Source organism: Corvus moneduloides, chromosome 6, assembly GCF_009650955.1.
Source record: "Corvus moneduloides isolate bCorMon1 chromosome 6, bCorMon1.pri, whole genome shotgun sequence".
Classification (NCBI taxonomy): domain Eukaryota; kingdom Metazoa; phylum Chordata; class Aves; order Passeriformes; family Corvidae; genus Corvus; species Corvus moneduloides.
In genome coordinates this window covers 52,473,790-52,498,481 of record NC_045481.1, presented here as the reverse complement: position 1 = coordinate 52,498,481, position 24,692 = coordinate 52,473,790, and the positions used below count along the sequence as shown (strand labels likewise).

At 39.1% G+C, this 24,692-nt stretch overlaps 1 protein-coding gene across 5 annotated transcripts in view; it reads right to left on the bottom strand.

The window, feature by feature from the left end:
- Window positions 1–6,314: 6,314 nt before the first annotated feature.
- ZNF143 (zinc finger protein 143) overlaps window positions 6,315–24,692 on the bottom strand; it is a 38,316-nt gene continuing 19,938 nt past the window's right edge. For 4 of the 5 annotated variants that reach the window (XM_032111401.1, XM_032111405.1, XM_032111402.1 and 1 more), the window contains 9 exons: window positions 21,469–21,588; window positions 20,403–20,478; window positions 18,393–18,518; window positions 15,248–15,427; window positions 13,923–14,150; window positions 12,512–12,660; window positions 11,006–11,167; window positions 10,060–10,206; window positions 6,322–8,285 (listed from right to left, as the gene is read on the bottom strand). In XM_032111401.1, coding sequence (XP_031967292.1) covers window positions 8,202–8,285; window positions 10,060–10,206; window positions 11,006–11,167; window positions 12,512–12,660; window positions 13,923–14,150; window positions 15,248–15,427; window positions 18,393–18,518; window positions 20,403–20,478; window positions 21,469–21,588 — 1,272 coding nt within the window. In that variant the 3' untranslated portion in view covers window positions 6,322–8,201. Of the gene's footprint in view, window positions 8,286–10,059; window positions 10,207–11,005; window positions 11,168–12,511; window positions 12,661–13,922; window positions 14,151–15,247; window positions 15,428–18,392; window positions 18,519–20,402; window positions 20,479–21,468; window positions 21,589–24,692 lie in introns of all 5 variants that reach the window. The other variant, XM_032111404.1, reaches the window with a different exon arrangement.

Below are 24,692 nucleotides of genomic sequence, written 5' to 3'. Positions count from 1 at the left end.
AAGCCAGAGTTCCTCTCTGCTTCCCCAGGCTCTCCAGGCACGCACACCATTCATTCCCTGGACATGGAGGCAGTGCCAGGATCCACCTCTCAGAGCTGAACGCACTGGGATGCTCGGACGCTCAGCACAGCCTCTCCGGCCTGTCCCCAAAGCTCCCCGTCCTTGCCTGGCAGACAAATCCTCATGAGCTGTCCATGGCACCCTCCTATGAGAGCAGAACCTCAGCCCCCACAGGGATGTCAGTGTCCCGTACTCCACTTCTGCTACCCATTCCTCCTTTTTTAACCTCTTCCATCTGAAATACCCCTTTCTTTGCAGGGAGCTGTCCTGTTTTCAGAACAAGCAGTGAAAAGCCACATGAACACAAGTTTTGAGATTAGCATTTTGGAGAAAGCTGAAAACAGGTTTCAGAAAACTGAAAGTAGCCAACATAACCTATGAAAATGGGACAGAGATAGGGCTACATCAAGCCAAGTGTAAACACCCTTGGTGTGCAATAATTTAGGATCACAATAATATCCCATTAAAAACATCTTTTTTTTTTTTGAGATGCACTGTATAGCAAGTACTAACTGAAGCATTCAAGTTTTAGAACAGATGATGTAAGAGAAAGCTATTTAAAAATACTGTCTCCACCTCTTTCTCAGTTCAGAGTCCACAGAGGGAGACGCGAAGCAATTCTTATAAAGTGACTCAAAACTTCCCAGCCGCTATCTGTGGCTTGCTTCAGTCATATATGAAGTTTCGTTTCCTTTGGAAAAGTTTAAAGACTCTAAACTTTCAATAAATCCCTCCCCCTGTAATGTCAAAGCTGCAGTTTCCTGCCCAAACTCAACCTAATACAAGTGATGCTTTCTGGAGTCTACAAACCCAGGTATTTGGTGACAGCAAGTGGCAAACTGAAGTTCAGAAGCCCTGTTTTAATTGAGTTTAACCAATGAAATACTAATCACTGGAACAGTTTAGTGGGACAAAATCAAGTGGAACAATTCAGAGTTTGTACAGAGAAGAGAGCATTTCTGGAGAGAAGACAGGAGAGGAAAGGAAAAAAGGAAGAGAGAAATAAGGAAACAACAGTAACACAATGATTTTAGAAGAAAATTTATTTCCAATCTGAAAGCAATTAAGAAAGGGAAGTACTGAATAAATATGTAGCTAACAAAATACACAGCTGCTATGTAAGGATTCACAGGCTCTACGTACGTGCTGCTCTGAACTTGCATCAGTTGTGCTTTTGCTGCAGGTCTGACAGGACCATGAACAGTTGTGTTGAAGAGATGATTTTTGCCCAGACTGAGTGTGGGACTCTGCTTCCCTGTGCTCTGTGACACCTGTAATTAGCATGAGGAGCCCGAGGAGCAGCCTGGCTAAAGAGCCCGGCAGAGCCAATTCCCTCGCAGAGAGCACTTGAGCAGTGGACATCACCACAGGAGGAAGAAGCTGAGTGAGGAGGAGCTCTGCAGGTTCTGTCACACTCTCCGAGCCAAATCATCCCAAATTCTCTGAAGCTGATTAAATTGCACCTTTGAGCCACTACAGATCTTGCAGACTTAAGCCTTGATTCTTCAAATAGATGTAACAGCACACAAACTGATGTCTAGGCAGTGCCTGACTGATACTCCTACAAATTTGGGTGGTTTAACAGTTTTCAGGATATATTTGCAAAATTGGTTTTTCTTTTTATAATACTTGTTTTTATGGTGCACTAAAGATTTTGCTACCAGAAATACTTATCTGGGGCAGCACACACTCACAGGCAAACAGCTGCTTTTAACTAGGAGTTTTCAAGCTCAATGAAACCATTGTTTCCAACTTTTGTGGGTAGCAGGGGAAGTCAAATAATGATGAATGGGGAAGAAATAGAACAATGGCCAATTTGTCTGGCTGTCAGAACTGCCAGAGAAGTGGCATTGCCATCTTGTCAGGATTCCTGCACTTGCAAGCTCATCTGGAATCCTCCAAAACCACTTCCATCAAATTGGAAGAGTTCTGCCAAAATCTGTCTGAAACCCATTCTACATCAGCCAGCATAATTCACCTTATTATGAGAGTTCACCTTATCCTGAGAGGCGTAAAAGGAGTGAAAAAGCAGAAGAGGAAGAAGGCCAAGTTGCTTTTATGAAAAACAGAAACACTACAGCCACCTGTGCCAAGGCTGTTGGTGGAGAACTGAGAGCAGAGATAGATCTTTGCTGTTTTCCCAGCTTTTATCTTGGTTTTCAGCAGGTACCCAGGGACCAGTGTGCTTATCACCAGTGCCAGTGATGGCATTCCAGTGTTAACACAAGACTTGGCATATACAGGGACAACGGGTCTCAGTGGGCGTGTGCCAACTGGGAGACATTGTCTCTGGGCCACTGACAGCCTAAAGGTGAGCAGTTTAAAGATTATTTTATCTGGGGTTGTGCTGCTAACAGCTGCTGTTAGCTGGCAACCTCTTTCTCTTCAATTACAAGGTCCAGAGTTAAACAAGTTTCCCATCAAAAATGGACTTTGTATATCCAAAGACATGCCAATAGCTGATGCTGTCAGTCCTTGTTCTCTTTTTAGTCTATAGTCGACAGGCAGGGAGAACATTTCTCAGGGATGTATTCACCCAGGAACTCTAAATAATAACAGCAAGAGAACAAGGTAGAGAATAGAAAGGGGAATTTGACAGCATCACAGTTTCTACAAAGTAAAGAACAGCTTCTGGATTCAAAATCTAGGAATTTCAGGGAAGATCTGAAGGTACTCAGAAGTTAAAATGCACAAAGTACATTTAAAAAGCACAGGTTGTGCCAAGCAGTCACATACAATTCAGTCATTCTCTATGACTATGAGAGCACACACTCTGGACAGTTTTTAGTGACTCTCTTTTTGCTTGTAAGTCTGCCTCCTAACACTTGAAATCTGCTTAACAAGAAAATGGCAAAACAATCTGTTCTGAGAGTTGTATTCAGGTAAGAAATTGCCTCCAAAACATCTGAAAAGTGGAAGAGAGAATGATTGCCATGACTGAAACAGGTACAATTAAAATGTCCCACTCCTCTGTTGAGGCCAAGTTATAATGATCAGAATAGAAAGATTTTGTACCAGCAATTAAAAACCTCTAAATGTCTAACGCAGAGAAACGAAGTAGTCACTGCATTACTAATTTACCTGTATCACTAACCTGTTTTCCTTTTTCTCCTTCAGAGAAAATGCAAAACCGTAAAAGAGGTACTCTGCCTTTTTTCAAACCTACTGCTCTTCTTTTAATAATCTCTTAAGTGCATCATTTAAGGGAAGACATTTTACAAACATTTTTAGGTGTGCAGATAAAAAGATTTTTTAAAAAATCTGTCTCTTACTATCTTGAATGTATCTGTTTAAAAACAAAAAGCAGCTAATTCTGTCTGTCCCACAAACCATTGTCGCACTTTCTGATTTTTCAGTCATTACAACCTATATTCCAAGCTGAATTAGCCCTACACCAGAGAAAAAAAGCCCACTGGAGATGTAGCTTTGGACCATTGTTACACCTGCAGGAGCTTTTTACATCCATGTGGGTAGTTTCTGTTATGCCAGCAGACCTGCCAGATGTCTCTTCCTTGTCTTGCCTCACTAAGATGCCTGTTCAGAACCTCTCAGCAAATTCTAAAGAACCAAGCAGTAACATGATGGAGAGTCTAAAAGTCTCTTGAAAAATAAGTAAAAAGCAGCAGCCAATCAACCTAAAGGCTGATGACAGATTTAAACAAAAGACAGGGTTTTGACAACAACATACTTTTTTGTTATAGGAAAAGTTCCACACCATTACTTGTGCCCTGAAAGTGTAAATAGTTTGTCATTCCTTTGAGCAAAATGCTGCAGATAATTAAACAGAACAGTAATAACCCAAAGAAAATCTCTTATTGTTTCAGAACCTGAGATGGATTGGATTTAAGGGGGTCACATTTCCAGCAGAGATAAATACACAGACTGTGTAGGACCAAGTGCTCACTTGTTGATATAGCCTTCTATGTTTATTGGGATAATTGATGTAAGCTTGTATGTTGATTGGGATAATTAAAGTCTGCTTTGAATATAACCCTCAGTTAAAAAGTCTGGTATCACCCTTTTCCTGATAGTGTAAGGTGTTAACCACTTAGTGCTAATGGTGATGGCCTAATGAGATTGTTAGATTTTCCTTTGGCAAGTGAACTTCACCAGCAGAATGAAAAATAGAATCAAAGGAATGCCAAACTGATGGGATATTTTACAATACACATAAGACAACAAGGAAAAACACTTGCTTCTGTGCTTCGGCTTGAGTGCAGTTTACTATCTACAACAAAAGAACTGAAATGGCTCTTGGCTTTTTGTTTTGTTGTCATAGGTGTCTATGCTTTAGAAGGTTTTTATCAATAGAGCACAGGATACTTTTGGGAAAATGGTGTTCAAATATATGCTTTACAAATAAAAAAACCAGGAGTACCTTATTAGAAACAAGGGGCTGGAGTTTGATTTTACACATCTGCAAAGACAAGGCAATTTCATTCAATTTCTATCAAGACAAAATGATGCATGCTGAATAAATACATTTTTTAAAGCTTCGAACAACTGTAAATTAATAGCTGAACAGGACACAAGTTACGTGTCATTTTCGGTCTCTTAACACCTTACTGCTCAAGAAAATCAGTTTTCATGCCACCCAAGTATTAGTGCAATTTCACCTGTGCTGTTTGAAAATTAAACAGAAAATTTTACAGAAAATTTGTTTCCATTCAATGACAAACTTAAGAGTGCCCTGTTAGAGGGCACTTCTGCATCTTGGTCAGCTTAAGGTGTAGCCTCTGACAAATCTCAGCAGCTGTAGAGCTGGAGTTGCCAGAATCAGAAACACTTTGGATCACACCCTTAGTCCACACCATCTTTCCCTGTGGCTAAATACCGATTAAATGGCTTCCTGTCCCTGGGGAGGGCTCCTTTGAGTGCACTGGGAAGAGCGCAGCAATGCAGAGGGATTTCTCTGCTACAGCACAATCCTCACAGAAACCAGCGCAGCCAGTCAGACAAATCCCGTATTTGAGGGGTTAGGAGGGTCAGGAACTAGAGCAAAGTTGAGGAGGAGCGGCCTTCCCAGCTCAGCCATTGTTTATCAGGTCCGTGAGCGCCGTCCTTTGTGTGCTGGGCAGACACCACGTGCCCGTCTCACACCCAGGATCTGCGGTATCGGTCAGCTGAGCTGGGCTTAATCACAGCACCAGGGACAGCAGGGACGAGGGCTCTTTACAGCAGGATTTACTCTTCTGAAAACTATTAGCCCTTTAGCAGTGTGTCTGGCACGATAGGTCATCAGCCTGGAGCACCGAAAATAATCCCGTCTTTTACTATCAGGAGGAGCACTACAGTAAAGCAAAGCCCACCACAGGGAAAAACGGGAGAAATACTTAAAAGGGAAAAGTTGACTGCGAGGTCTGGAGAGACTTTAGGTTTATTCTTTTATGGGGAGAATTGTATAAGCCTGGAATTCAAATACAACAGAAAAATTGTGACTGGAAATGGGGGAAGTCAGTCTGTAAGAGGCAGTGATACACTGAGTTGACTTATTTTACAGGGCTCATCTTTTACAAGTTACTTCTTTCTAGTGTGCCGAAGCATTCCCTTTGAGACAACTTTCAAGAGAGGGGCAAAACTGTGGGTGAAGTATAGAGATGTCTACTGCCAGACACACAGTCCTGTCATATTCTTTGCTTCCTCCTCCTGATAGGCTTTTTGCCAGTTTTCCTATCTATCTAACCCAGTTTTGTCCTGTCTAAACTCCCTTACAAGACCTTCCAATACCAACATGCAGCATCAGCTTACCAAAACACGTTGCTCCTTCCACTCCTGGCTGAATGGAAGCAGGAGGGGAATATCACCAAGGTCTCTCCACGCCGAAGATAAGGCAGGCCTTGCAGCTAAGACACACATAATCACCTCAGCTTCTCTTTGCACACTGAGCAGTCTAAGTCACTCTACCTTATTTATTCAGTAAGTTTTCCTTTGTAGAGGTAGCTAGCAAAACACGGAAGCACTACCTTTGACTTGGGAGTTTTGCAAGAGTAACTGGTAAAGTAACAGTCACAGAAAGAATTTTAAAAATACTACAGTTTTCCTGACTGAGCTGGTTGAGAATGAACACCTTGCAGCAAACCAACTTGTATGAAAGAGAAAGAATACTCACATTTGTACAGTGGTCAGAAAATGTCCTGGGAAATGAGAAGAAGTAAGAGCTGAAGTTATTTCTTTGCTAAGTCAAAGCCACTGTTCCAGCCACTGTTTCCAGAAACTATTAGTAATGAAATTTAAGAAAAAAAAAAAAAAAAACCTTGAACATTCATGTCAAATGATACAACTTTAATTTCTAAAAGGTGAGAAGTACTAAGAAACTGATCTAGTTGACAGGCAATTAATCCTCCTTGCATAGTACATTTATCTCCATGGGATATCAAGATTTACAACATTTCAGGAAAACTGGCACCTAAGTGAGCAAGCAACCTCAATCCTATACAAAAGTTACAGACAACCTAAATGTTTCCAAGTTTTACTTTGTAATTTATGCAGAAAATAGCCTTTGCTTTGTGCCCATCTATCCCACAATACTGTATTCTCTCACTGCACTTTACAGTTGGCCTCCGTGCAGAAAACATAAAAGGCTGCAACCCACACTGATACAGTAATTCACAATAAACCGGCTCATTCTATTCAAACTTGGCCTTTCTGAGGTCAAATACCTCAAGGGACTTAGTTATGGACTTTATTTTTTCATGTAGGATGTGCCCTCACAATACTTGGGATTCCTTAATAAACTTTTTGTCCAGAGGATGTCCAGTCCTTCCCTTGAGAAGGCAAAAGGTGAGACTTCAGTTTCAGAAGTGCTCTTGACACTAATCTAAAATAAGCACTGAATCTTACAGGAAGCCAAAAAATTTTAACTTGCTTAACCAGTTTGCTAACAAGACGAGTAAAAACACTTCTTCATATAAAAAATTGAAAGTTACATTTTGCTGTATGTGTTAGACATATCTACAATGGATTTTCTCCTTTACAGAATGGTAATTGGAGAGGAGCATTGTACTTACATCATCATTAATCCCTTTTTTCTAGTAACTTGTGTCCTGATTTTCAAAAGCACTGATTATCAGCACATCCTAGGTACTGAATGGTAGCAGCAGGCACTCAGAACTGTTGAAAATAGACTGTTAGTACTTGTACTTTTGCTGCAAATGCACCATTTGAAAATAGTTCTCTTGAAAATGGGTAACTTCACCTTCTAGTGAAAATCACCCTTGTAGTGTTTTAGAATGTCTGAAATAACTATTACCAGTATTTGCTTAATACACTATAGTGGATTACGATCAAAATTAATGTCAAAAAATTAAGTTTATGATAAATAAACTTTGGAAAAATTTATACAAGGCCGTAAATAAATAATTTGAACTTCAGTCTCAGTAAGAAGTAAAACAATACGTCACACAACAATATCATCCTATCTAAACAATACAATCTTGCTATATTTTATTGCATAATAATTTGAGAGTAACATCTTAAGTAAAATATGTAAAGAAACAAAATCATTAGATTTACTTTCTTTAATATTGAACAACCAGTTCTTTGTACATAATCCAATTTAAAGATAATATAATTAGCACTTCCAGCATTAACAGTCTGTATTTACAATGAATGAGATGGGGTAGATAATCTAAAGAGTATTCAAATCTGTATGAAACAAATCAAAATACGAAGATTTACAGTAGTAGGCTCAAAATCCAAGACTTTTCCATTGATGGAATGCAATTTAAAAAGGCTTTGTTGCCTTATTACTTGTAAGGGTTCCTGAAATGGTTATTTAAACAGCTGAAATCTTCAGTAATGCCTTCATTATTTGTACATGACAGTAAAAATTAATTCCAATACTTCTATTTTTACTTGCTTGTAGACCAGTCTGAAATCTGATGAAAAGAGAACAAGGAAGTTTACTATGTAATCCTAATTCCATATTCCTGAATACAACAGTTGGAAGTAGATGATGTCAGTCCATTCCAAGGGTTATGTACACAAAACTTAGAAAATGTTCTTCACTCTTGCATAAAATGTGTACACAGTATCAGTGAGTAGGGGACTTCAAAGTTTTTATGGGCTGTTGCTGGCATGGACCTTTGTTGGTTGAAAATAAAATACCTTTCACTCTATTGTTCTGGTAGCAGTTTTAGAAGTTAATCATCAATCCCTGGTGTTTCCCCCTGTTGTATTCTGGAGGCTATTCTAATGGCTTCTTCCAGAGACTGTTGTTCTCCAAGCTGAAACAAATGCATTGAAACAGAAATAAATCCAAAATGTTACACTTGGATAATAAATGCATCAAAAAAGATCTGAAAGCAAAGATCTAGATATCAAACAGTACTTCAGCCCAAATAAGTGCGATCAGTATTGTCACACCTCTCGTGGGTAATACATACCAGCAGCTATCTAATCAGCATGACAATTAAGATAGCTGCTGATAGGAGATTAAGCTGAGTTTCTATGTAACTACCAAATACATTTGCTGCAAAGAACTGCTGCATGATAAACACACTTCATGACCCACAAAGTAGGTCATATTTCAACTTGGCAGATATTACAAAGCTCAGACAAGGCTTGCAGAAATCACAGTGGCTGTTGCCTTACATTTTATCACTGGTAGAGCAAACAAACGTCTTCATTTTTCTTAACATTCTAACAGAAAGTCAGCTCTTTTGACACAATTTTGGGAAGGAATCCATGGAGTTTTATAATATGTTAATGGGAACACTGAAGACAACCTCAACCTCACAAAAAAATATAAAGCTGGCCGTTAGCTATTGGCTCAGGAGAAACACGTATGAGAGTGTGAAAGGTAAAACCAGATTGTCTGAGCTAATGGAACAGTTCTAAGTACCACTTGTTATTTTTACAGTCACTGCATATCACATTCTGCAGCCACTCAAGTCAAGACCTCTGTTTTCACCTTGTTAGGGCTTCAATCGGACTATCAGGCTACTGGCTTTACCTGTATTTAGAAACCAAATGGATTCATTTATTAGGATCAAAGTACAAAAGAAAAGCCAATCAAACCCTCAGGAATAATCAATAGTATTTTCATTTTGAATTGTCTCTCTTCTAGTTGTGTATTTTAAGTTTAATTAATGTGAAGAGACTTAACCAAACGCTGCACTGCTGGTAACAGAAGAGGGGCTTGTGCAGAGAGTGTCTGTTTTCCTTTCATTCAAAGGACCACTGCTGAGGGTGCAAGTTACTTTTTTTCTTGCTCTCATGCAAACAGTTGCCTTCTGACATGGTTTCTCTTACAGGCAGTTTTGATTACTGCCAACTTAGCTCAAAAGAGAGGACTTCAGAACTTCTCGACTTTCATTGCTCTTTCAAGCAGCATCTGACTTGCTATTTTCCATTTAACAAAGGGTAAAATAACAATCTCTTGTTTCTGCTCGAGGATATTAATACTATTCCTTTCAACCTGAGCTCTAAAGAGGTCTTTCATACCTAGAAACTACCTTTTCCTGACAGTGTTTGAACAATGTGAGGAACTGTTTACAGAGACTGCTTGTACTGTGCTGGTTTGGCACATAACAGAAGGTCACTACTTCCAGAGATTTCTGATTATTAATCTTTCTATATAACTGTTTGCACTACTTTGCTATTAGCATTTCAAGGCTGAAATAACAAATTTGCTAATTTTTTTAAGTTCATAGCAATTTATCCTTGAGAGTTTGGCTTAATATGTGTCAGCTCTATATGTAAAGCTGAAGGATGAACAAAAGCACTTTTTCACTGAAAACCTGTGACTCCGTGAACAACTCATTTGGCCCTCCCCCAGCCTTCCCCTTTTTTGGGAGTTCCACAAGTAGATTTGGAAAATCAGATGCTGCTTATTCCTCTTCCTAATCCTATAAATTATTTTAAATATGAGATCATATGGTTGTGGGCTATTTTTTTTTCCAGGGAAACCAAGCTTATTCAAATCATTTTGTTACCTGGCTAGGAGCCCTAGCTCTAGAAGTAAGAAACATTCCAAAAAACCATTTATCCCCATCTTACCTGTACTGCAATTTGTGTCCCATTGGATGTAGCCAACAATGTAACAGGTCTAGTTTCTGTAGTCACTAGATGGTGTCCGTGCTGCTGGTGTCCCATTTCTGAGGAGGCACTATGGAATGCTGCTAGGTCTTGGGCCACAATAGCGACCTTCAGGACAAAGGGAGAGAATCATCTGCATGACACATCTCTTCCTGCTCCTGACCTCACACCACCACTGCCTTCACAGTTACAGTCAAAGCTGGGATCGCTCATGAGCATAACTGTACTGTGCAAAAGAAAATTGCCGTAACTGTGTTCTCTAAGTTACCAACTAGCTCTTAAAATATAAATATCCTCAGGACTGCAGCAATTCAATAAATGCACCTAAGACCTGTGATTATCTACACAGGGATTAATAACTATCTTCATTTGCATGTGGTGCAATTTTAGAACAGCAGAATGCATTTTAACTTAGAGATTATATCATCATATTTGGACTAAAAAGTTAGCTGTTTTATCTGTATATTAAAATCCAACCCAGAGATATATGCTTACACAAATGTTTCCCATCTGCCAAATAAATTACAGTCCCATAATATTAACCACTGAAATTACAGTTCATACTGGATTCTAGTCTTAGTTATGCCACTCATTTACCACGTGACTTCGGGGAAAATGCTTGGCATTTCTAGATCTTATTTTACATACACCTAAATGAAATTATTGGACTGGTACCTCAGAAATTTTTCTTGGTGCTCAGTTGTTTTTAAAACATTCTGCCATCTGCTGATGTATAGCACTGGACTAGAACACATCAGGCACTTATGAGGGGAATGTGTTGGCCAGGTGCTGGAAAATGCTTTGCTGAGATTAATCTCCATCAATGACAGAAGTGTGATGGCTCAGGTGGCCGTTTGATACCCGCTCCTAAAGGGCCGTGACACAAGTGTGCAGGACAGTGTCTCACCTGCTGTCCCTCGGTGCCCTCTGCAGTGACCATGGCCACGGAATGTGTTCCCGCAGAGGAGATGACGGCGTCGTGGGCAGGGACTGTGATGGTGGTGCCATCTTGTGTCACCATGGTGATGGTATTGCCGATGGCCTGCATGTCTGCCTGGGATATGTTCACCTGCAACACAGAGCAGCTCCTGAGGCAAAGAAGGGTTTGATTGCTGCTCATGTCAGAGCCCTTGGTCCATGTGCCTCACTGGCTGGGCTCTAACAGTTCATGACCTTTCAGATACACTTATCTGTCTACAGAAAAGAATATGGCTCTCAGTAGTAAGAAAGAGGTTGCATACCCAATCCCAGAGTCTACAACTCCATGTTAGTCAGAGTGCATCCCAAATAACAGCATAACAGATTATCTATGCATGTGTCTTACACAGAGGTCAGTGGGATTCAAGGCGTACCACCCGACATACTTTGATCTTGATGGAAATAGTAAACAGGCCTATGAGGGCTTAGAATTTAAACCACAAATAAACAATCCATAACAAATTAATGATATAAATTACTGATGTCTCCAGTATAAATGTATTAGGGCATCAGATATACAATTTGATGTCTGATTTACAAGGTAATAAATCCCACAACTGAAGTCAAGCTGAAAGATAATTTAAATGTAAGAATTCTATGTCAAGGCTTCTGCAGGCCTTCACTTTAGAGGGTAAAAATACCAGTTACTTAGTATTCCTGCAATATCCAGAGCTGCCAGTATAGCAGGCCCCTTGGATATTTCATTTCAGTCTGAATTCAGAATATATCTTTCATATGTTTCTGGTATTTCAGCTGTCCTGCCAGTTAAGATAGAAACTTTTTCCCATAAGCCTTCAAGATATTGCCATAGTGAATCAAGACAGTTGTACTGAAATCCCCTTCTAAAGAAATTTCATATAAAATCCTTAAAAATATGTATCCATGAAAAGCCTTAAAAAAAAAGACAGCCATAGTAATGTTCAAGTGGAAAATAGTATCAAAACTTATCATTTAGTTTATGTTAGAAATGGTAAGAACTGCACACTACCAGCCAAACTGCTTGTAAAGGAAGCACCTGGACTGAAAAGACTTCCCACCCTCAGCCCCCCAAAGTGTGTGCAGACAAGACAATGAATATGCCCGTCAGATATTAACAGCATAATCTGGGAATTGTGAGAAACCTCAGAAACAGGCTGTATATATAACAGTTGTTAAAACAGCCCTTTGCAGAGAGACAAAGAGAACATGGAGAGCCCAAGCTTCTAACTTTGTATTAATACAGCTACATGTGTCAAAATATGTGGTTTCACTCAGGCATTCCACAGGAGGCACAACCCTAAACATATCCTGATGCAACTCCAAAGAAGCTTCTTTCCTTAAGAAACCCACATTTATCAAGACTCCTAAGTGATTTCAGAGAGCCAATGGAGAATCTGCAAACCTGTGCCTCAATTCTCAGCATGGTTTTGTCAGCCCTTGAGCACTGGTTACTTACGTGTTGGGTGCCATCCTGGGATATTAGTGCTACTTGTTGGCCTAATCCTGACTGAGTAACTGTAGCGACCTGGGCAGAAATGACATCTTCTCCCTCTACACCTGTCACGTAGGTGATCTGGGAGCCTTTGAGCACGTCTTCACCTTGACCTGTTTGATAGAAAGAAGGCAAGAGGATATTTTATATACTCTAAATGCTCCCAGGAGACCAAATTACAAGGATTAAGCCCCAGTCTAGTTTGAAGGTTTTAAACACTCCAACAAAAAAATTTAGTGGAAAGATGAGAAAAATAAAAGAAGGAAAGATACCAGAAGCAAGTCAGAAAATCCTATTTTGGGAACACGAGGCATAATCTTCTAGCAATGAGTTTAAAGGCACAAAAATACTACATATAAAGAAGCTACACATTTAGTTTATAAGCAGATACTAAAGTGTGACAAACATTTCTAATTTATTCATTAAATGTTAACCTCTCCATGCAAGGGACTCCATACAAACACAACTGGAAATTTTTTTTAGAGAGTTATTAATTAACAAACATACGGAAGAACACAGCAATGCCTTTGTGTGAAGATATAAGTAAGCTCATTATCTTGATAAATGTTTAACCTCAGCAAATGAATCTTATCATTCCTTTAAAGGAAGGAATTAGGATATAGCAAGTCCGCTTGAGGCATTCAGTGCAGTTTCCCACAAACGTGTAGCAAAACAACTTTTCTAACCAAAACAGTTTGTGTGGATATTTCTGATCTTCAGGAACATCTAAAAATCACAATTTGACAAGTGGTGTTTGTCCTATCACAGTATTTCCTTCAGTCTGATCCATATATTCACAGGATTCAATACTCATGACACCATGAACAGTATACTCTGCGGAGTACTGCACCACAGCAGCTCCTTTTCATCTCTGCCTCCAGGACAGTTTACAGAAACTGCTCTAAGCCACAGCAAATCCCAGCCCATATCACTGTGCTGCAAAACCAGATGTTTTTTCTCAAGGCAAGAGCCTTTATTCCCACACAAAAGATTGTCACCAGCCATGGTGTTATATATACATTCTTTGAAAAATCCCTAATAAAAATCCAGCAGGTTGTAATGGGCTTAGATTCCCTCTGGTCCCTTCCCCACATTCATATTTTTAGCAGGTTTGCTGAGACTGAAACTCAAATTTCTTCCTTAACCCTGTGAGTGCTATAAATGAGTTTATTATCTGGCCAATTACTCCTGCAATTTCTGTTCTCAAGTTGCCTACCACCCTAAGAAGTCTTACAGAGAAATTAAGATATCTTTATTAAGTACTTTAGCTTTTTATCTATGCTTTAATTTCCTTGGCTATCAAAATCTCCCAGAAAAATACCATCCAGCCCATTTTTTTTTTAACAACAAGAGACTCAAAGGCTGCAATTCTAACCTGGAGGTGGCTCAAAGAAAGCCTCTTGTTCTTCCTCAATGGGCTCTGTGTCGTTGTGTGCTGTCCGTTTGTGCATAGCAAGGGTAGAGATCTGCTTGTAGGTCTTCCCGCAGTGATTGCAGTTGTATGGTTTGGAATGAGTATGTACAACATGATGTTTGTATAAACTGGAATACTCTGTGAAACGTTTATCACAGCCAGGAACTGTACAGACATAAGGCTTCTCCCCTGCACGGGAAAACAAAAGGAATAAAGAGAACTTGATTCAGGATGCACAGGAAAAACTGCCAGCAAATGATATTTAGGGACAAACCTTCATTACCATCCTTTGACTTCAAAGGCAGCAGAGAAGCTCAACCTCACAAAGTTTATCAATGCAACCTCTAACTGTCTTTTTTTAAGAGCTACTGCCAGTACAAGTTGGGCCCATTTTCCTCCCTACCACTCCATCTAAAATATCCTTCTGATGAAGGCAGAATGATACCGGCTGAAAGCTGCAATTTCAGTTTGTCGTTGTACTGAGAATTTTGTTCTTTATTACTGGAAGCCCCATAGTTTTCCTTGATGATCTGACATGTTGATTAGCTAGTATCATTTTTGAGTCTTTAAAGCTCTGAGGAAATCCACAGGAAGCATGTGTATAGACAATTATAGTTTCATCTAGAAGCACCTTTCATTTTAAAATCAATGAAACAAGTGTCCAAATTACCACGTAAACTAAAAATATAAACTGAGATACAAAATGCCCCTCTATGAAGTTTGTCTGTTTTTCTATAAAATAGATAATGCTACCAAGCTGATATGGCTATCACTGGCTTTTAGATTTTAGAATCTTCAAATTTGTGCTTATTATTTGTGCTCACTAACCCTAAAAATCAAGTTGGATAAGTATTTTCACATCCAGTCTACAAAAAAGGAAATTTTGACCACAGTTCCAGCAGCAAGGAAAATACAGCTGGGATGAAAGGGTGACTCATAGAAGTGAGCCAAAGTTAAGCTCAGACTTGTCCTTTACTGGTATTTATTTAAGAAACAGCTCACAAGGGAGGCAAGCCCCAGAATCATAATAAGGATTCAGCCCAATGTCCAGTTTAAAAGACTTTGTATCCAAACCAAAATTCTTCTGCCTTGACAGCAAGGTGGGAAATCTAACTACTTAAGTATCCTCAGCTGAGGGGAGAAGAGGCCCAAACAGAAGTACCAAGCCAAGTCATATAAACATGACTATACCCAATTACAACACACCAAAACATTGTTCACAAGGAGAATGACACAGCCTCTCCCAAGCAGATTCCACCTCAAAATACAATAAATCACTCATATACCTGTGTGTATTCTCACATGATTCTTATAATTAGTTGCACTGGCAAAAGCTCTCCCACATCCTGGCTCTGTACAGTAGTAAGGCCTTTCGCCTGTATGTGTCCTGATGTGAACCTTTCTAATATTAGATGTTGTGAATGACCTGCCACATCCTTCAAAGGGACACTTGAAAGGCCTTTCACCTGAAAAAAAAAGACAAGAAAAGATACACACACAAAAGTTATAAAAGAATGAAAATCCTAAATTACACTTAGACTGGAATGTAGGAACCTAAATCTACCTAATTCTATCTTTAAGATCCTCAGTCAGAAATACCATGAACATGCCACTGTGGAGTGTTCTAGTTTAGCCAAAACTAGCAAAATTCAGGAAAACCATACAGTCTGTAAGCTAAATTATCAAGCATTTAGATTAGGACTTTAACATGTATAGAACAGATTCAGTTGCTTGGATTAGCTTCCGCACTGCCCATAATCTAACAACTATTTAACAACCCCCCCAACTAATACATATATTATCCAAACCAAGTGTATCATACCATTGACATTTGACAATTGTTAATTCTTAAAATGAAAAAAATACCTTCATGATTTAACATATAACCAGGATAAACATGGATTAGTAAAACTTGTTATAGAAATCACTTAACCTTAAAAAAGAACAAACTTTCTAAAGAGAAGCAGCCATGAAACTCAAGTTTCAAACCCCCAAACCGAAGCAAATAACAAATACAAATTTTAGATTAAATCTCTTTGTGTAATATAAGTTTAAGTGCAATAATTTACATCACTGCACCAAACCATTTCACTGTGAATAGTAGAAAAGGCCAACCAATAATACTCCAATAACCCTGACCTTTCAGATCTATCAAAGCACACAGAGAAGGAGAGCAAAGGGGGTTAAATTTGGAGAAATTCGAGCCACTGACAGGCTGTCCTGGTGTAATTTGCCACTTCTAGAGCCAAGTACATTGCACTGCACTGTGCTGCTTACCAAAGAGCAGAATCTGAGAGCAAGAGAGAGCAGAACACCACAACAGATACAACAATAGGTACTTAAAAATAAAAGAACAAGTCCTGATAGACAGTAATACCATGAAATTCCTAAACAGTTCGCTCCTTGGCAGAGGAAACTACTATTCACTCCTTCGGGCAGCTGTTTTGGGAAGGTTTTCCAGCTTCCTGCCAAGGCAGTGTGCATTCCCCGTACACGCCTCAGTGTTGTGTTACCATGGCTCCCCTAATCCTTGCTTCAGCCAGGACCCCAAACGCGTCTGAAAGCAGCAGAGTTGCAGAGCCAACCCCACCCAACAACAGACCCTGCACCAGAAACCACAACAGATCGCTCTTAAACAATGCCCGCAGGAATGTCACCCGACCGGTCCCTGAAGGGGCCTTTTCAAATTCGAATGAACTTCCTAGCAAAGCGACCTGTTTCCAGGTGACAGAGAATTCCAACACTAGAAATGCAAAGCCTTGAAGCTCTGCCCCACTGCAGCACGAGGTACCCTCCACAGCAGCTTTTCTGATGCCAAAGTTGAGTGTCTGGGGAAGTCAGGGAGAAACCCGAGGCAAGCATTTGATGGCACTGAAAGTGAGACTTGACTCTACTCAAAGAGAGGGGGGAAAGCCACTTTTGGTTAAAATAGGCAGAAAATGAAGAAAGTGCTGACCCTGATGTACCTACTAAAGGAATGGAAAGGTTTCTGAGCCAGGAGAGAGAGTGGGAGAGCCCAGACCTGCCTCCACCGGGTGCACTGCTGCAGCTTGCACAAGGCATGAGCGCATACTGCTCCCTCCACCTGCACAAAGGAGTTGCTGCAATTTTCTCCTCATTCTTTAGCTTCCTGAAAACACTCATAAATCTAAAATAAGACACCTCTGGCCCCTGGACTGCTGGGAGATTATGATTCTATTACTGATACTGTTCAGGTGGGTAGGTTACATAGCGCTGGCTCAAGTCTTTTGTCTCAACTGCTAAATAGAGAGAGACTAAATTACCACACAGCTTCTGTGGCCATAAAGAAGTAAAGAAAACAGTCCACAGCTAATGAAGTTGTCCATACTACAGAAACCTTTCAGTTCATAGTCTGTACTGGATGCAGTGCATATCAACTGTTCTTTTCTAGAGCTGAGATGATACGTGTTCATCCTGATGTTTAATAATCAAGATAGCACTAATCCCAACAGATTGTCTTTCTGTATGGAAGTCCAAAAAAAGCAGAAATATCTTAATGTAATCCTGAGTTTTTACAATTTTTATTGCCTGTATTTACATCCCACCCCCCCATATTATTATTTTTAATTTGAAAAAAATCAAAACCCCTATTTCTTTTACTTTTTCTTCTTGCCTCACTAAAATTCAGACAGTTTACTGGAAAAATTTGTCAGTGTTCTAGAAGAGACATAAATATATTTAATGGAATAGGTTAGCAAGTGATACATTGTTCTTCCTACATTTAAGGGTTGTTTTTCTTTATTTTTTTTTTAAGATCACAGGCACAAAGGAGACATTGTGCAAACTTGTTTACACGTGTGTACACCCACAGAGTTTTGCAGAGTGTAGTGTGTGCTGTCTAAAATTTGTGGCTTGGCTCTCAATTTAATGTTTTTAGACAAAATGTAAGGTTTTATTTTTTGTGTCTGTGCAAGTTTCAGTAACAGTTGGTTTTCTACGATATTTTTGTTTTTGCTGGACGAAGAGATGGGAAATCAAGATAACGAGCTCAGAAAGTAAACCTTCATGAAGCTGGCATGCAAGTTATATTAAAGCACCAAAACTGAGGAACACTGAAGCCATTTCTGAAAGGCAAGACAGAGGTGATTGAGGAAAAGTTCCTTGTTCTGTTACGGCTGCAGATGAAACTGTAAAAGGCAGTGAGCGACTCAGTGACAATGTCAGTAAGGCACTGCTAAAAGTTAGTGCATTTGCAATAGCAGTGTGAATGCTTAAGCACTTTTTCCAAGAAAAGCATGCTGGATTTGCAGTAAATGCTTACCATGCTGAAATGCTGCTGAGCTCACTGGGCTTCAGAAAGAGAATATACACAGGCTGATTTTTTAAGTATAAAGTCAGAGAATGAGGAAAGAGAAAAAACTAAAAATCCACCTAAGTGAATTAGCAAATAGTAATGCGTGCTGCTAGTACCTGTGTGGGTCCGAATGTGTTTCTGCAGGTCTCCTGAAGTCTTGAAGGATTTGGTGCAGTTCTCTTCTGTGCACCGATAAGGCTTTTCACCAGTGTGTGTTCGCACGTGACTTTTTAACCCATACCCTGGAGATCAGAAAGGATGTTACCACAGCATAAGCACAAAGTAAGGATACTCATAAACCATCACCAGCAAAAGCTGTGTTTGCCATTCCAATCAGGAATGTTGATGAGTAAAATTTACTCTTTCATTCTTCACAAGCTCTTCTTTCTACCCTACAGAGCAGCAGAACTTTGGATAACAGTTTGGAAATTCTTTCATTCTTTATTTTTGAAAAAAATACACTTCCATAATGCTTCTCCTTCCCTTCAGAAGGATAAACTGCAATTATTACAATTTGGACAAATATTTATTCTGCCTTCTGAGGAAGCCATATGCTGTGCATTCCACCTAGTTTTTATTTCTTCCCACTACTGTCATCAAAATGACATTTAATTATTTGCTCATAGGAAAAGCAATACCACTAATGAAGTCAGCAGTAAAATCAGATGAGCAGTCACAGACACTTACTCTCTTTAAGATCACTTTTAGGAACTCATCATCATCAAAAACTCCACCAGTCTGAAGTGAACATTGGATCAGGCCCTCTATAAATTATTTTGCAATGAACATTTAACCAAGATGTTCCTTTCAGCACCTCTCTGAAAGGATAATGACTAAAGAAGCCTGAAACTGTCGTTTTAGAAAATTATTTTGCAATGAGCATTTAACCAAGATTTTCCTTTCAGCACCTCTCTGAAAGGATTATGACTAAAGAAGCCTGAAACTGCAGTTTTAGAAAATGAACCTGAATTTCACTTGTACCCACAAGTGATGTACACATTTCTACAAAAAGTCTGTAAGAAAATAGCATCTGCTTTAATTTCAGAGTGTTCTCCCCAAAACAGCTGAAATTCCTATTCTTGATGCTTTTATAAGCATGAAGCACGTGAACCAAGCTGAGCACTAATTCACTTTTACATCTAAACTCAGTTTCATGATCCAGCCCAGGAGAGTTCTTAACATTTAAATCAAAGAGTATTCAGTACTTGAAAGTGAACTTTGTCCAAGGCAAAGACTGTTGAACTACAGTGATACAATAGCTCTGACCAAAAATATAGTATTTATAAACAAACAGCTGTTTAAAGCCATACACCAGTTTGTTGCAAAGGAAGAGACTATTTCATTACATAGTTTTGAGATCCCTTTACAAACTCAGGTGCAGCCCTTTAAAAGTGTGGTTGTTTCCCTTTTGACTTTTGCATCAGCATTTCTTTTGCTCATTTCTCTTCAAAGCAATTGTATTAAATGTATTAGATCAGATGAAGTTATTTTAAAAATACCTTATCTAAAAAAACAGAGCCCAACTTTTCTAAGCATTATACTAATTTACATTCAAAGTGAAAGAATAAGATTTGAAACAAGTTTTGCTCTTCCACTTATTCCATGTTTCATTCCTCATAATTGCATTTTACACAATCAAATTCAACATCAGGGAGAGCATAATTATGAGCAGAGTAATCTGTACAAATGGAGAGTTCACTTCATGACAGAAGTCACTCTGATACAAATTCAATAAAGAACACTTAAACCAGCCTCTTCTATCAAAGTTCCTTTCAAATTTAGACCAGAAGATCAGGAATCTGCCTCTAGCCTACAAGTTCAGCCTGCTGTTATCACCTCATTTAACTTTCACTATTAGTTTAACGGTAAGAAAGGCCTATTTTTTAACATTGTTTGACTGTAGATGACAGGTGAAGAGTAAGATAAGTGTTGAGTGTTTCACCTTGTTCCCCCTTCAGTAAGAGTTAAATCCTCTGTCCTTTCTACATGCTACACTAGCTGAAGAGATTACTTTCTTTTCCCAGTTCTCCCAACCTACTTAGCAGTTAAAAAAGGCAATACTAAAAACTTACTTTATTCACACACAAACACCAACAAGCAGGAGGAGCTAGTCTGCAAAAAATTACCTGTTGCAAAGGCTTTGCCACATCCAGGATGTTCACACTGATATGGTCTGTCTCCTGTGTGAGACCTTTCATGTACCTGGTGACATCCAATACAGTGACTTAATGAGATGTTGTATCTGGTTACTTCAGCACAGAAACAGTTCATTCTTAAAGTCAACATATTTTATTTATCTGACTAAGATTCGTATTCAAGTGTCTGTTTATATCAGTGATGAATAATGAAATATGGCAACAATGTTTCCCTAAAACTAAAGATGTCTCTTTCCAAGGTCTAACCTGATCTGGCAGTCCGTTTTGCACAAAACACTTCTGTAAATACACGCAGATTTGCCATCATGCACTACATTAAAGACAGTAGGTAAATATGCCTCAGAGCCCACTCTCTGATTTCTGACTCCACTGAATGCTTCCAATGATGCTTTTATATTGCATGAAACCTCTACAGCAAGGACATCATTTTAGCAAGTGACTCATAAAGCCAACCCCTCACTGACTCCTGTACTTAGTCAGAGACAAAGCAGCACGGGGAGGAGGTTACCTCATCAGCAAGGGATTGTCTCAGCCTCAGCTGGAATGTGAGCATCCCTACACCATTTACCATTTCAGTAATTCCTTTACTTAATTTAAAAAAAGGAAGAGAATTAAGAAGCTGACATCTGTGAAGAAAAGATGCTCCAGCTTTTCACTTTGAATATTAGTTTTGAAGAGTCTCGCTTTGTACTATGATAGTGAAATATTTCAAAAACTGGAATTTTTGCACATCATGCATACATGTAAAGTTCGTAAAGCGAATGCTGGATTCCAGAATTTCTGTGACACTGCTGGTGGAAGCAAGCTCAACATGCTGCCAATATAGCAGCTTAATGTGATCCCACACCTGCATCTAACCAGAACACTAAGAAAACTCAGCTGAGCACCACCAATCACTGTAAAATCAATCCAATAAACATTTGGCAGAACAGCCCCATTGCAACTGGCTCTCTCAATTTTTATTACTTTTAACCACATCATCTTTCCAAAAGAATCCTATCTACAAAGTAGAAATGCACATTTTACATCTCATCACCTTAAGATGGTGAGCTGTTGTGTACAGTTTTCCACAGCCATCATAATCACAGCGAAAGGCTTTCTCTCCAGTCTGTTGAGATTTTGCAGTCACTCTTGTTCCATTTCCTTGCAAGACAATCTTAAGTGAAAGAGAAAAAAAAAATTTAAAAACCCCAACCAAACCACACACTGAAAAAAAACCAACAACCAAAATGAATCAGAGAAGTTTATTTTGCTATCAGCTAAGAGCTTGATATTTAGAGCTTTATTTTGCTATCAAGCCAGAGCTGACTCTGACAGGTTTCTTTTGTTTGTCTTTGCTATGCCATATATTTCTGAGTCCTCAATAAATAAACTAAAGAACTGAAAATCAAATTCTCATGATGGAAACTGTAAAACATATTTACTTGTACCTAGCAAATTTAAAAGCTTGCATTAATTAGCCAAATAGCAAAGGCAAATAATTCAAAAGCACAGTGGTAAAATGACCAAATTAGTAGACAAGTCTTAGATTACATCTGAGGTGCTATATCTGTTCCTAAGGGAGATTAGTCATAAATCAGACCACCTTCAAAGATAAGTTAATGGAAAGGCCAAACAATAATTAAATGTCCTTAGAATGAGCACTTTATGAAAATGAAGGAAAGCATTTTGTACTTGATCTGCCATGCGTGTATTTTCATCAAGCTAATTGGAGCAACATGAGCTAGGTTCTACTCTCCTTCTGGCATGACAACAGGAAAATATACAGCACAGCTTCAGGAGGCAGCTGAAACCCCTTGTAAAGGCTCCTTCATACCTTGACGTACAAGAGACATTCATACAGACCGAACACAGAGGCAGAAGCCCAAACATAAGCACTTTGATACAATTGCATGCAAAGCAATCAATACTCTTTTAAAAGGTCTGTCCTTTTAAACCACCTCCCTTTTTCTTACGGATCCAATTTTATCCCAAACTGTCACAGCCATATCCAAATGGGTTCTGAATATCTCTAAGGATGGAGACTCCTGAAGTCTGCTCCCAGTGTTCACATTCTCAACTAATACTTCTTGGCAACTGAGGCCCTGCAAAGCGTCTCACCGTGCCAGCTGCTCTAGATTGCCAGTTGCCACCCTGAACTCCTGAATGCTCCTCACGTGCCCTGTTGTGATGCCCTTCTGGCAGATACCAAGGATATTAAAATTCCCCATGAGGATGTGGGCCTGTGAACATGAGGCTTCTCCAAGTTGTCTGAAGAAGGCCTCATCTTCCTCCCGACTATGCACCCTGTGGCAGATAGCCACCACCACAGCACCCATGCTGGTGTGAGCCATCTCCCATCCCAAAGCCCTATACAGTCCTGCTGTTTCCACAGGAAGGGCAGCTCCTGCTCCTCTCCCTCCCCACCTGGCCCGTTTAAAGAGCCTGGATCCATCACCACAGTATCTGAGCTCTCCCACCACATCTGCCTCATAACCAATGAGACTGTGGCCTTGCAACAGCACACAGACCTTTATTTCCTTATTCAGATAGATCAGAAATTTGATGGGGAATACTTTTCCTACAGATTCTTCAGAGAGGATAGGATAACCTATTACCTTCACGCTGTTCTTACGACTAAAGGAGCAAAGTTCAATACGAAATTCTTAATCAGCTGAAACATTCAACTCCATCACTTCAGAAAATCTTCTCTGGAACCGCAGAGGAAAACAACCTCCTGGATCAAGAAACCCATTACTGATCCTATTGTTTAGCCTACGACAGCATGAATCACAGGAGTCACTTCAATACATTAAGGATCATGAAGAATACGCTTGGTTGAGACCTGCATTGAAGCACTAATTTTTTTTTTCTATCAGTAAACCTACTACTATTTCTTTGTTGTTCCAGCATGTAACAATATGTATATACTTGCTAAGTTCTGCTATAAAGCTCAAGTATGCCAAAGTTTAAAAGAAAATGAAAACAGGTCTGTAATGTGCTGATACCTGCAAGGAAATAACCAGCAACAATCTTACCAATATTAAGATGGATACAAAAAGGGGGGGTGGGGGGGGAATAAAGCACCTTTATAATAATGTGAAACTGTGAGGAACAGTGCACTTCAAATACTTTTAAATAGAATAAATAAATAGGATTAAACCCCCCTATTTTTAAAAGATCACAAACGCATCCCGAGTCCAGAGAGGTAACACGGGAGAAAAACAAAGATCTTGGATCAGATTTTTCTATTGCACACATAAAAGCAGAATCATATAACCAAAGTGTTATTATGAACAGATGGGTATGACAGGTTTGAAAGGAAATAGCGAGATATCCATTTGGGCACACAGAGTCTTTTGTTTTCCTATGCAGAAATCACAAAGAGGTTTTATGCTTTTTTTCTTTGCTGAAACACCTAACTAACCACATGCAAGTCTGAGTGGCTGCTTAGCAGTGTGACATCTGTTCTGTTACCTGTGTACTTAAAAAGGTTATAAATATAAACCTATTTAATTCTACATCTAAATATGAGATTTATATATTATCTATTAATACAGAATGAGTTACAAGCAGGTATCTATTTAAATCAAGATATAAGAATAATTTATATTTTCATACATAATTGATAGCTTTGGGCCCCTTCAACTGAAGGCCAACTGTAGTCACCTTACAAGGGTCAGAATTTGAGACTAAGCCTCACTACCTTTTTGAAATATCAGATCTTGTTTTGTTTGGAACATAAAATGCTCGTAAGATTGGCGCATTTCCATATGGCACATATGTTGCCATATATGTATAAGATAAAATCACCTCCACATTCAGTTTGCCTTTGGGGCTGAGGCCAAAATCAATATTTAGGTGGATACTGGTAACAGGTAATTTTGCTTAATAGGCTCTTACTTCAGGTAAAACCAACAAAGATTTTTATCTTACTCTTTCTTCAACTTTGCCGTTCATTGGAGTTTTCCTATTCTAACCTACAAGTGTGCAAATCCTCTGAATTTCTTAATTTCATTTTCTGAAATATAGTCCAATACAGTAAATAATGAATGTATTAGCTATTCTCTCCTTCCACAGTCATGCCACATAGGCAAAAGTGAAGAGTCTGCAGCTTTAAATATTGTGGGACCTAACTTGTTAAAGATTAAGAATAGAAAATTTGAGCTGTCATAGGTGAGTCTATAATTACTCCTTTCACAGCTAATGTATTTTGATCTTGGAAGATATTCTTCCTCTTTGTCTACTTCATTATTTCTTAAATTAAGGAAAAAGGAGAAA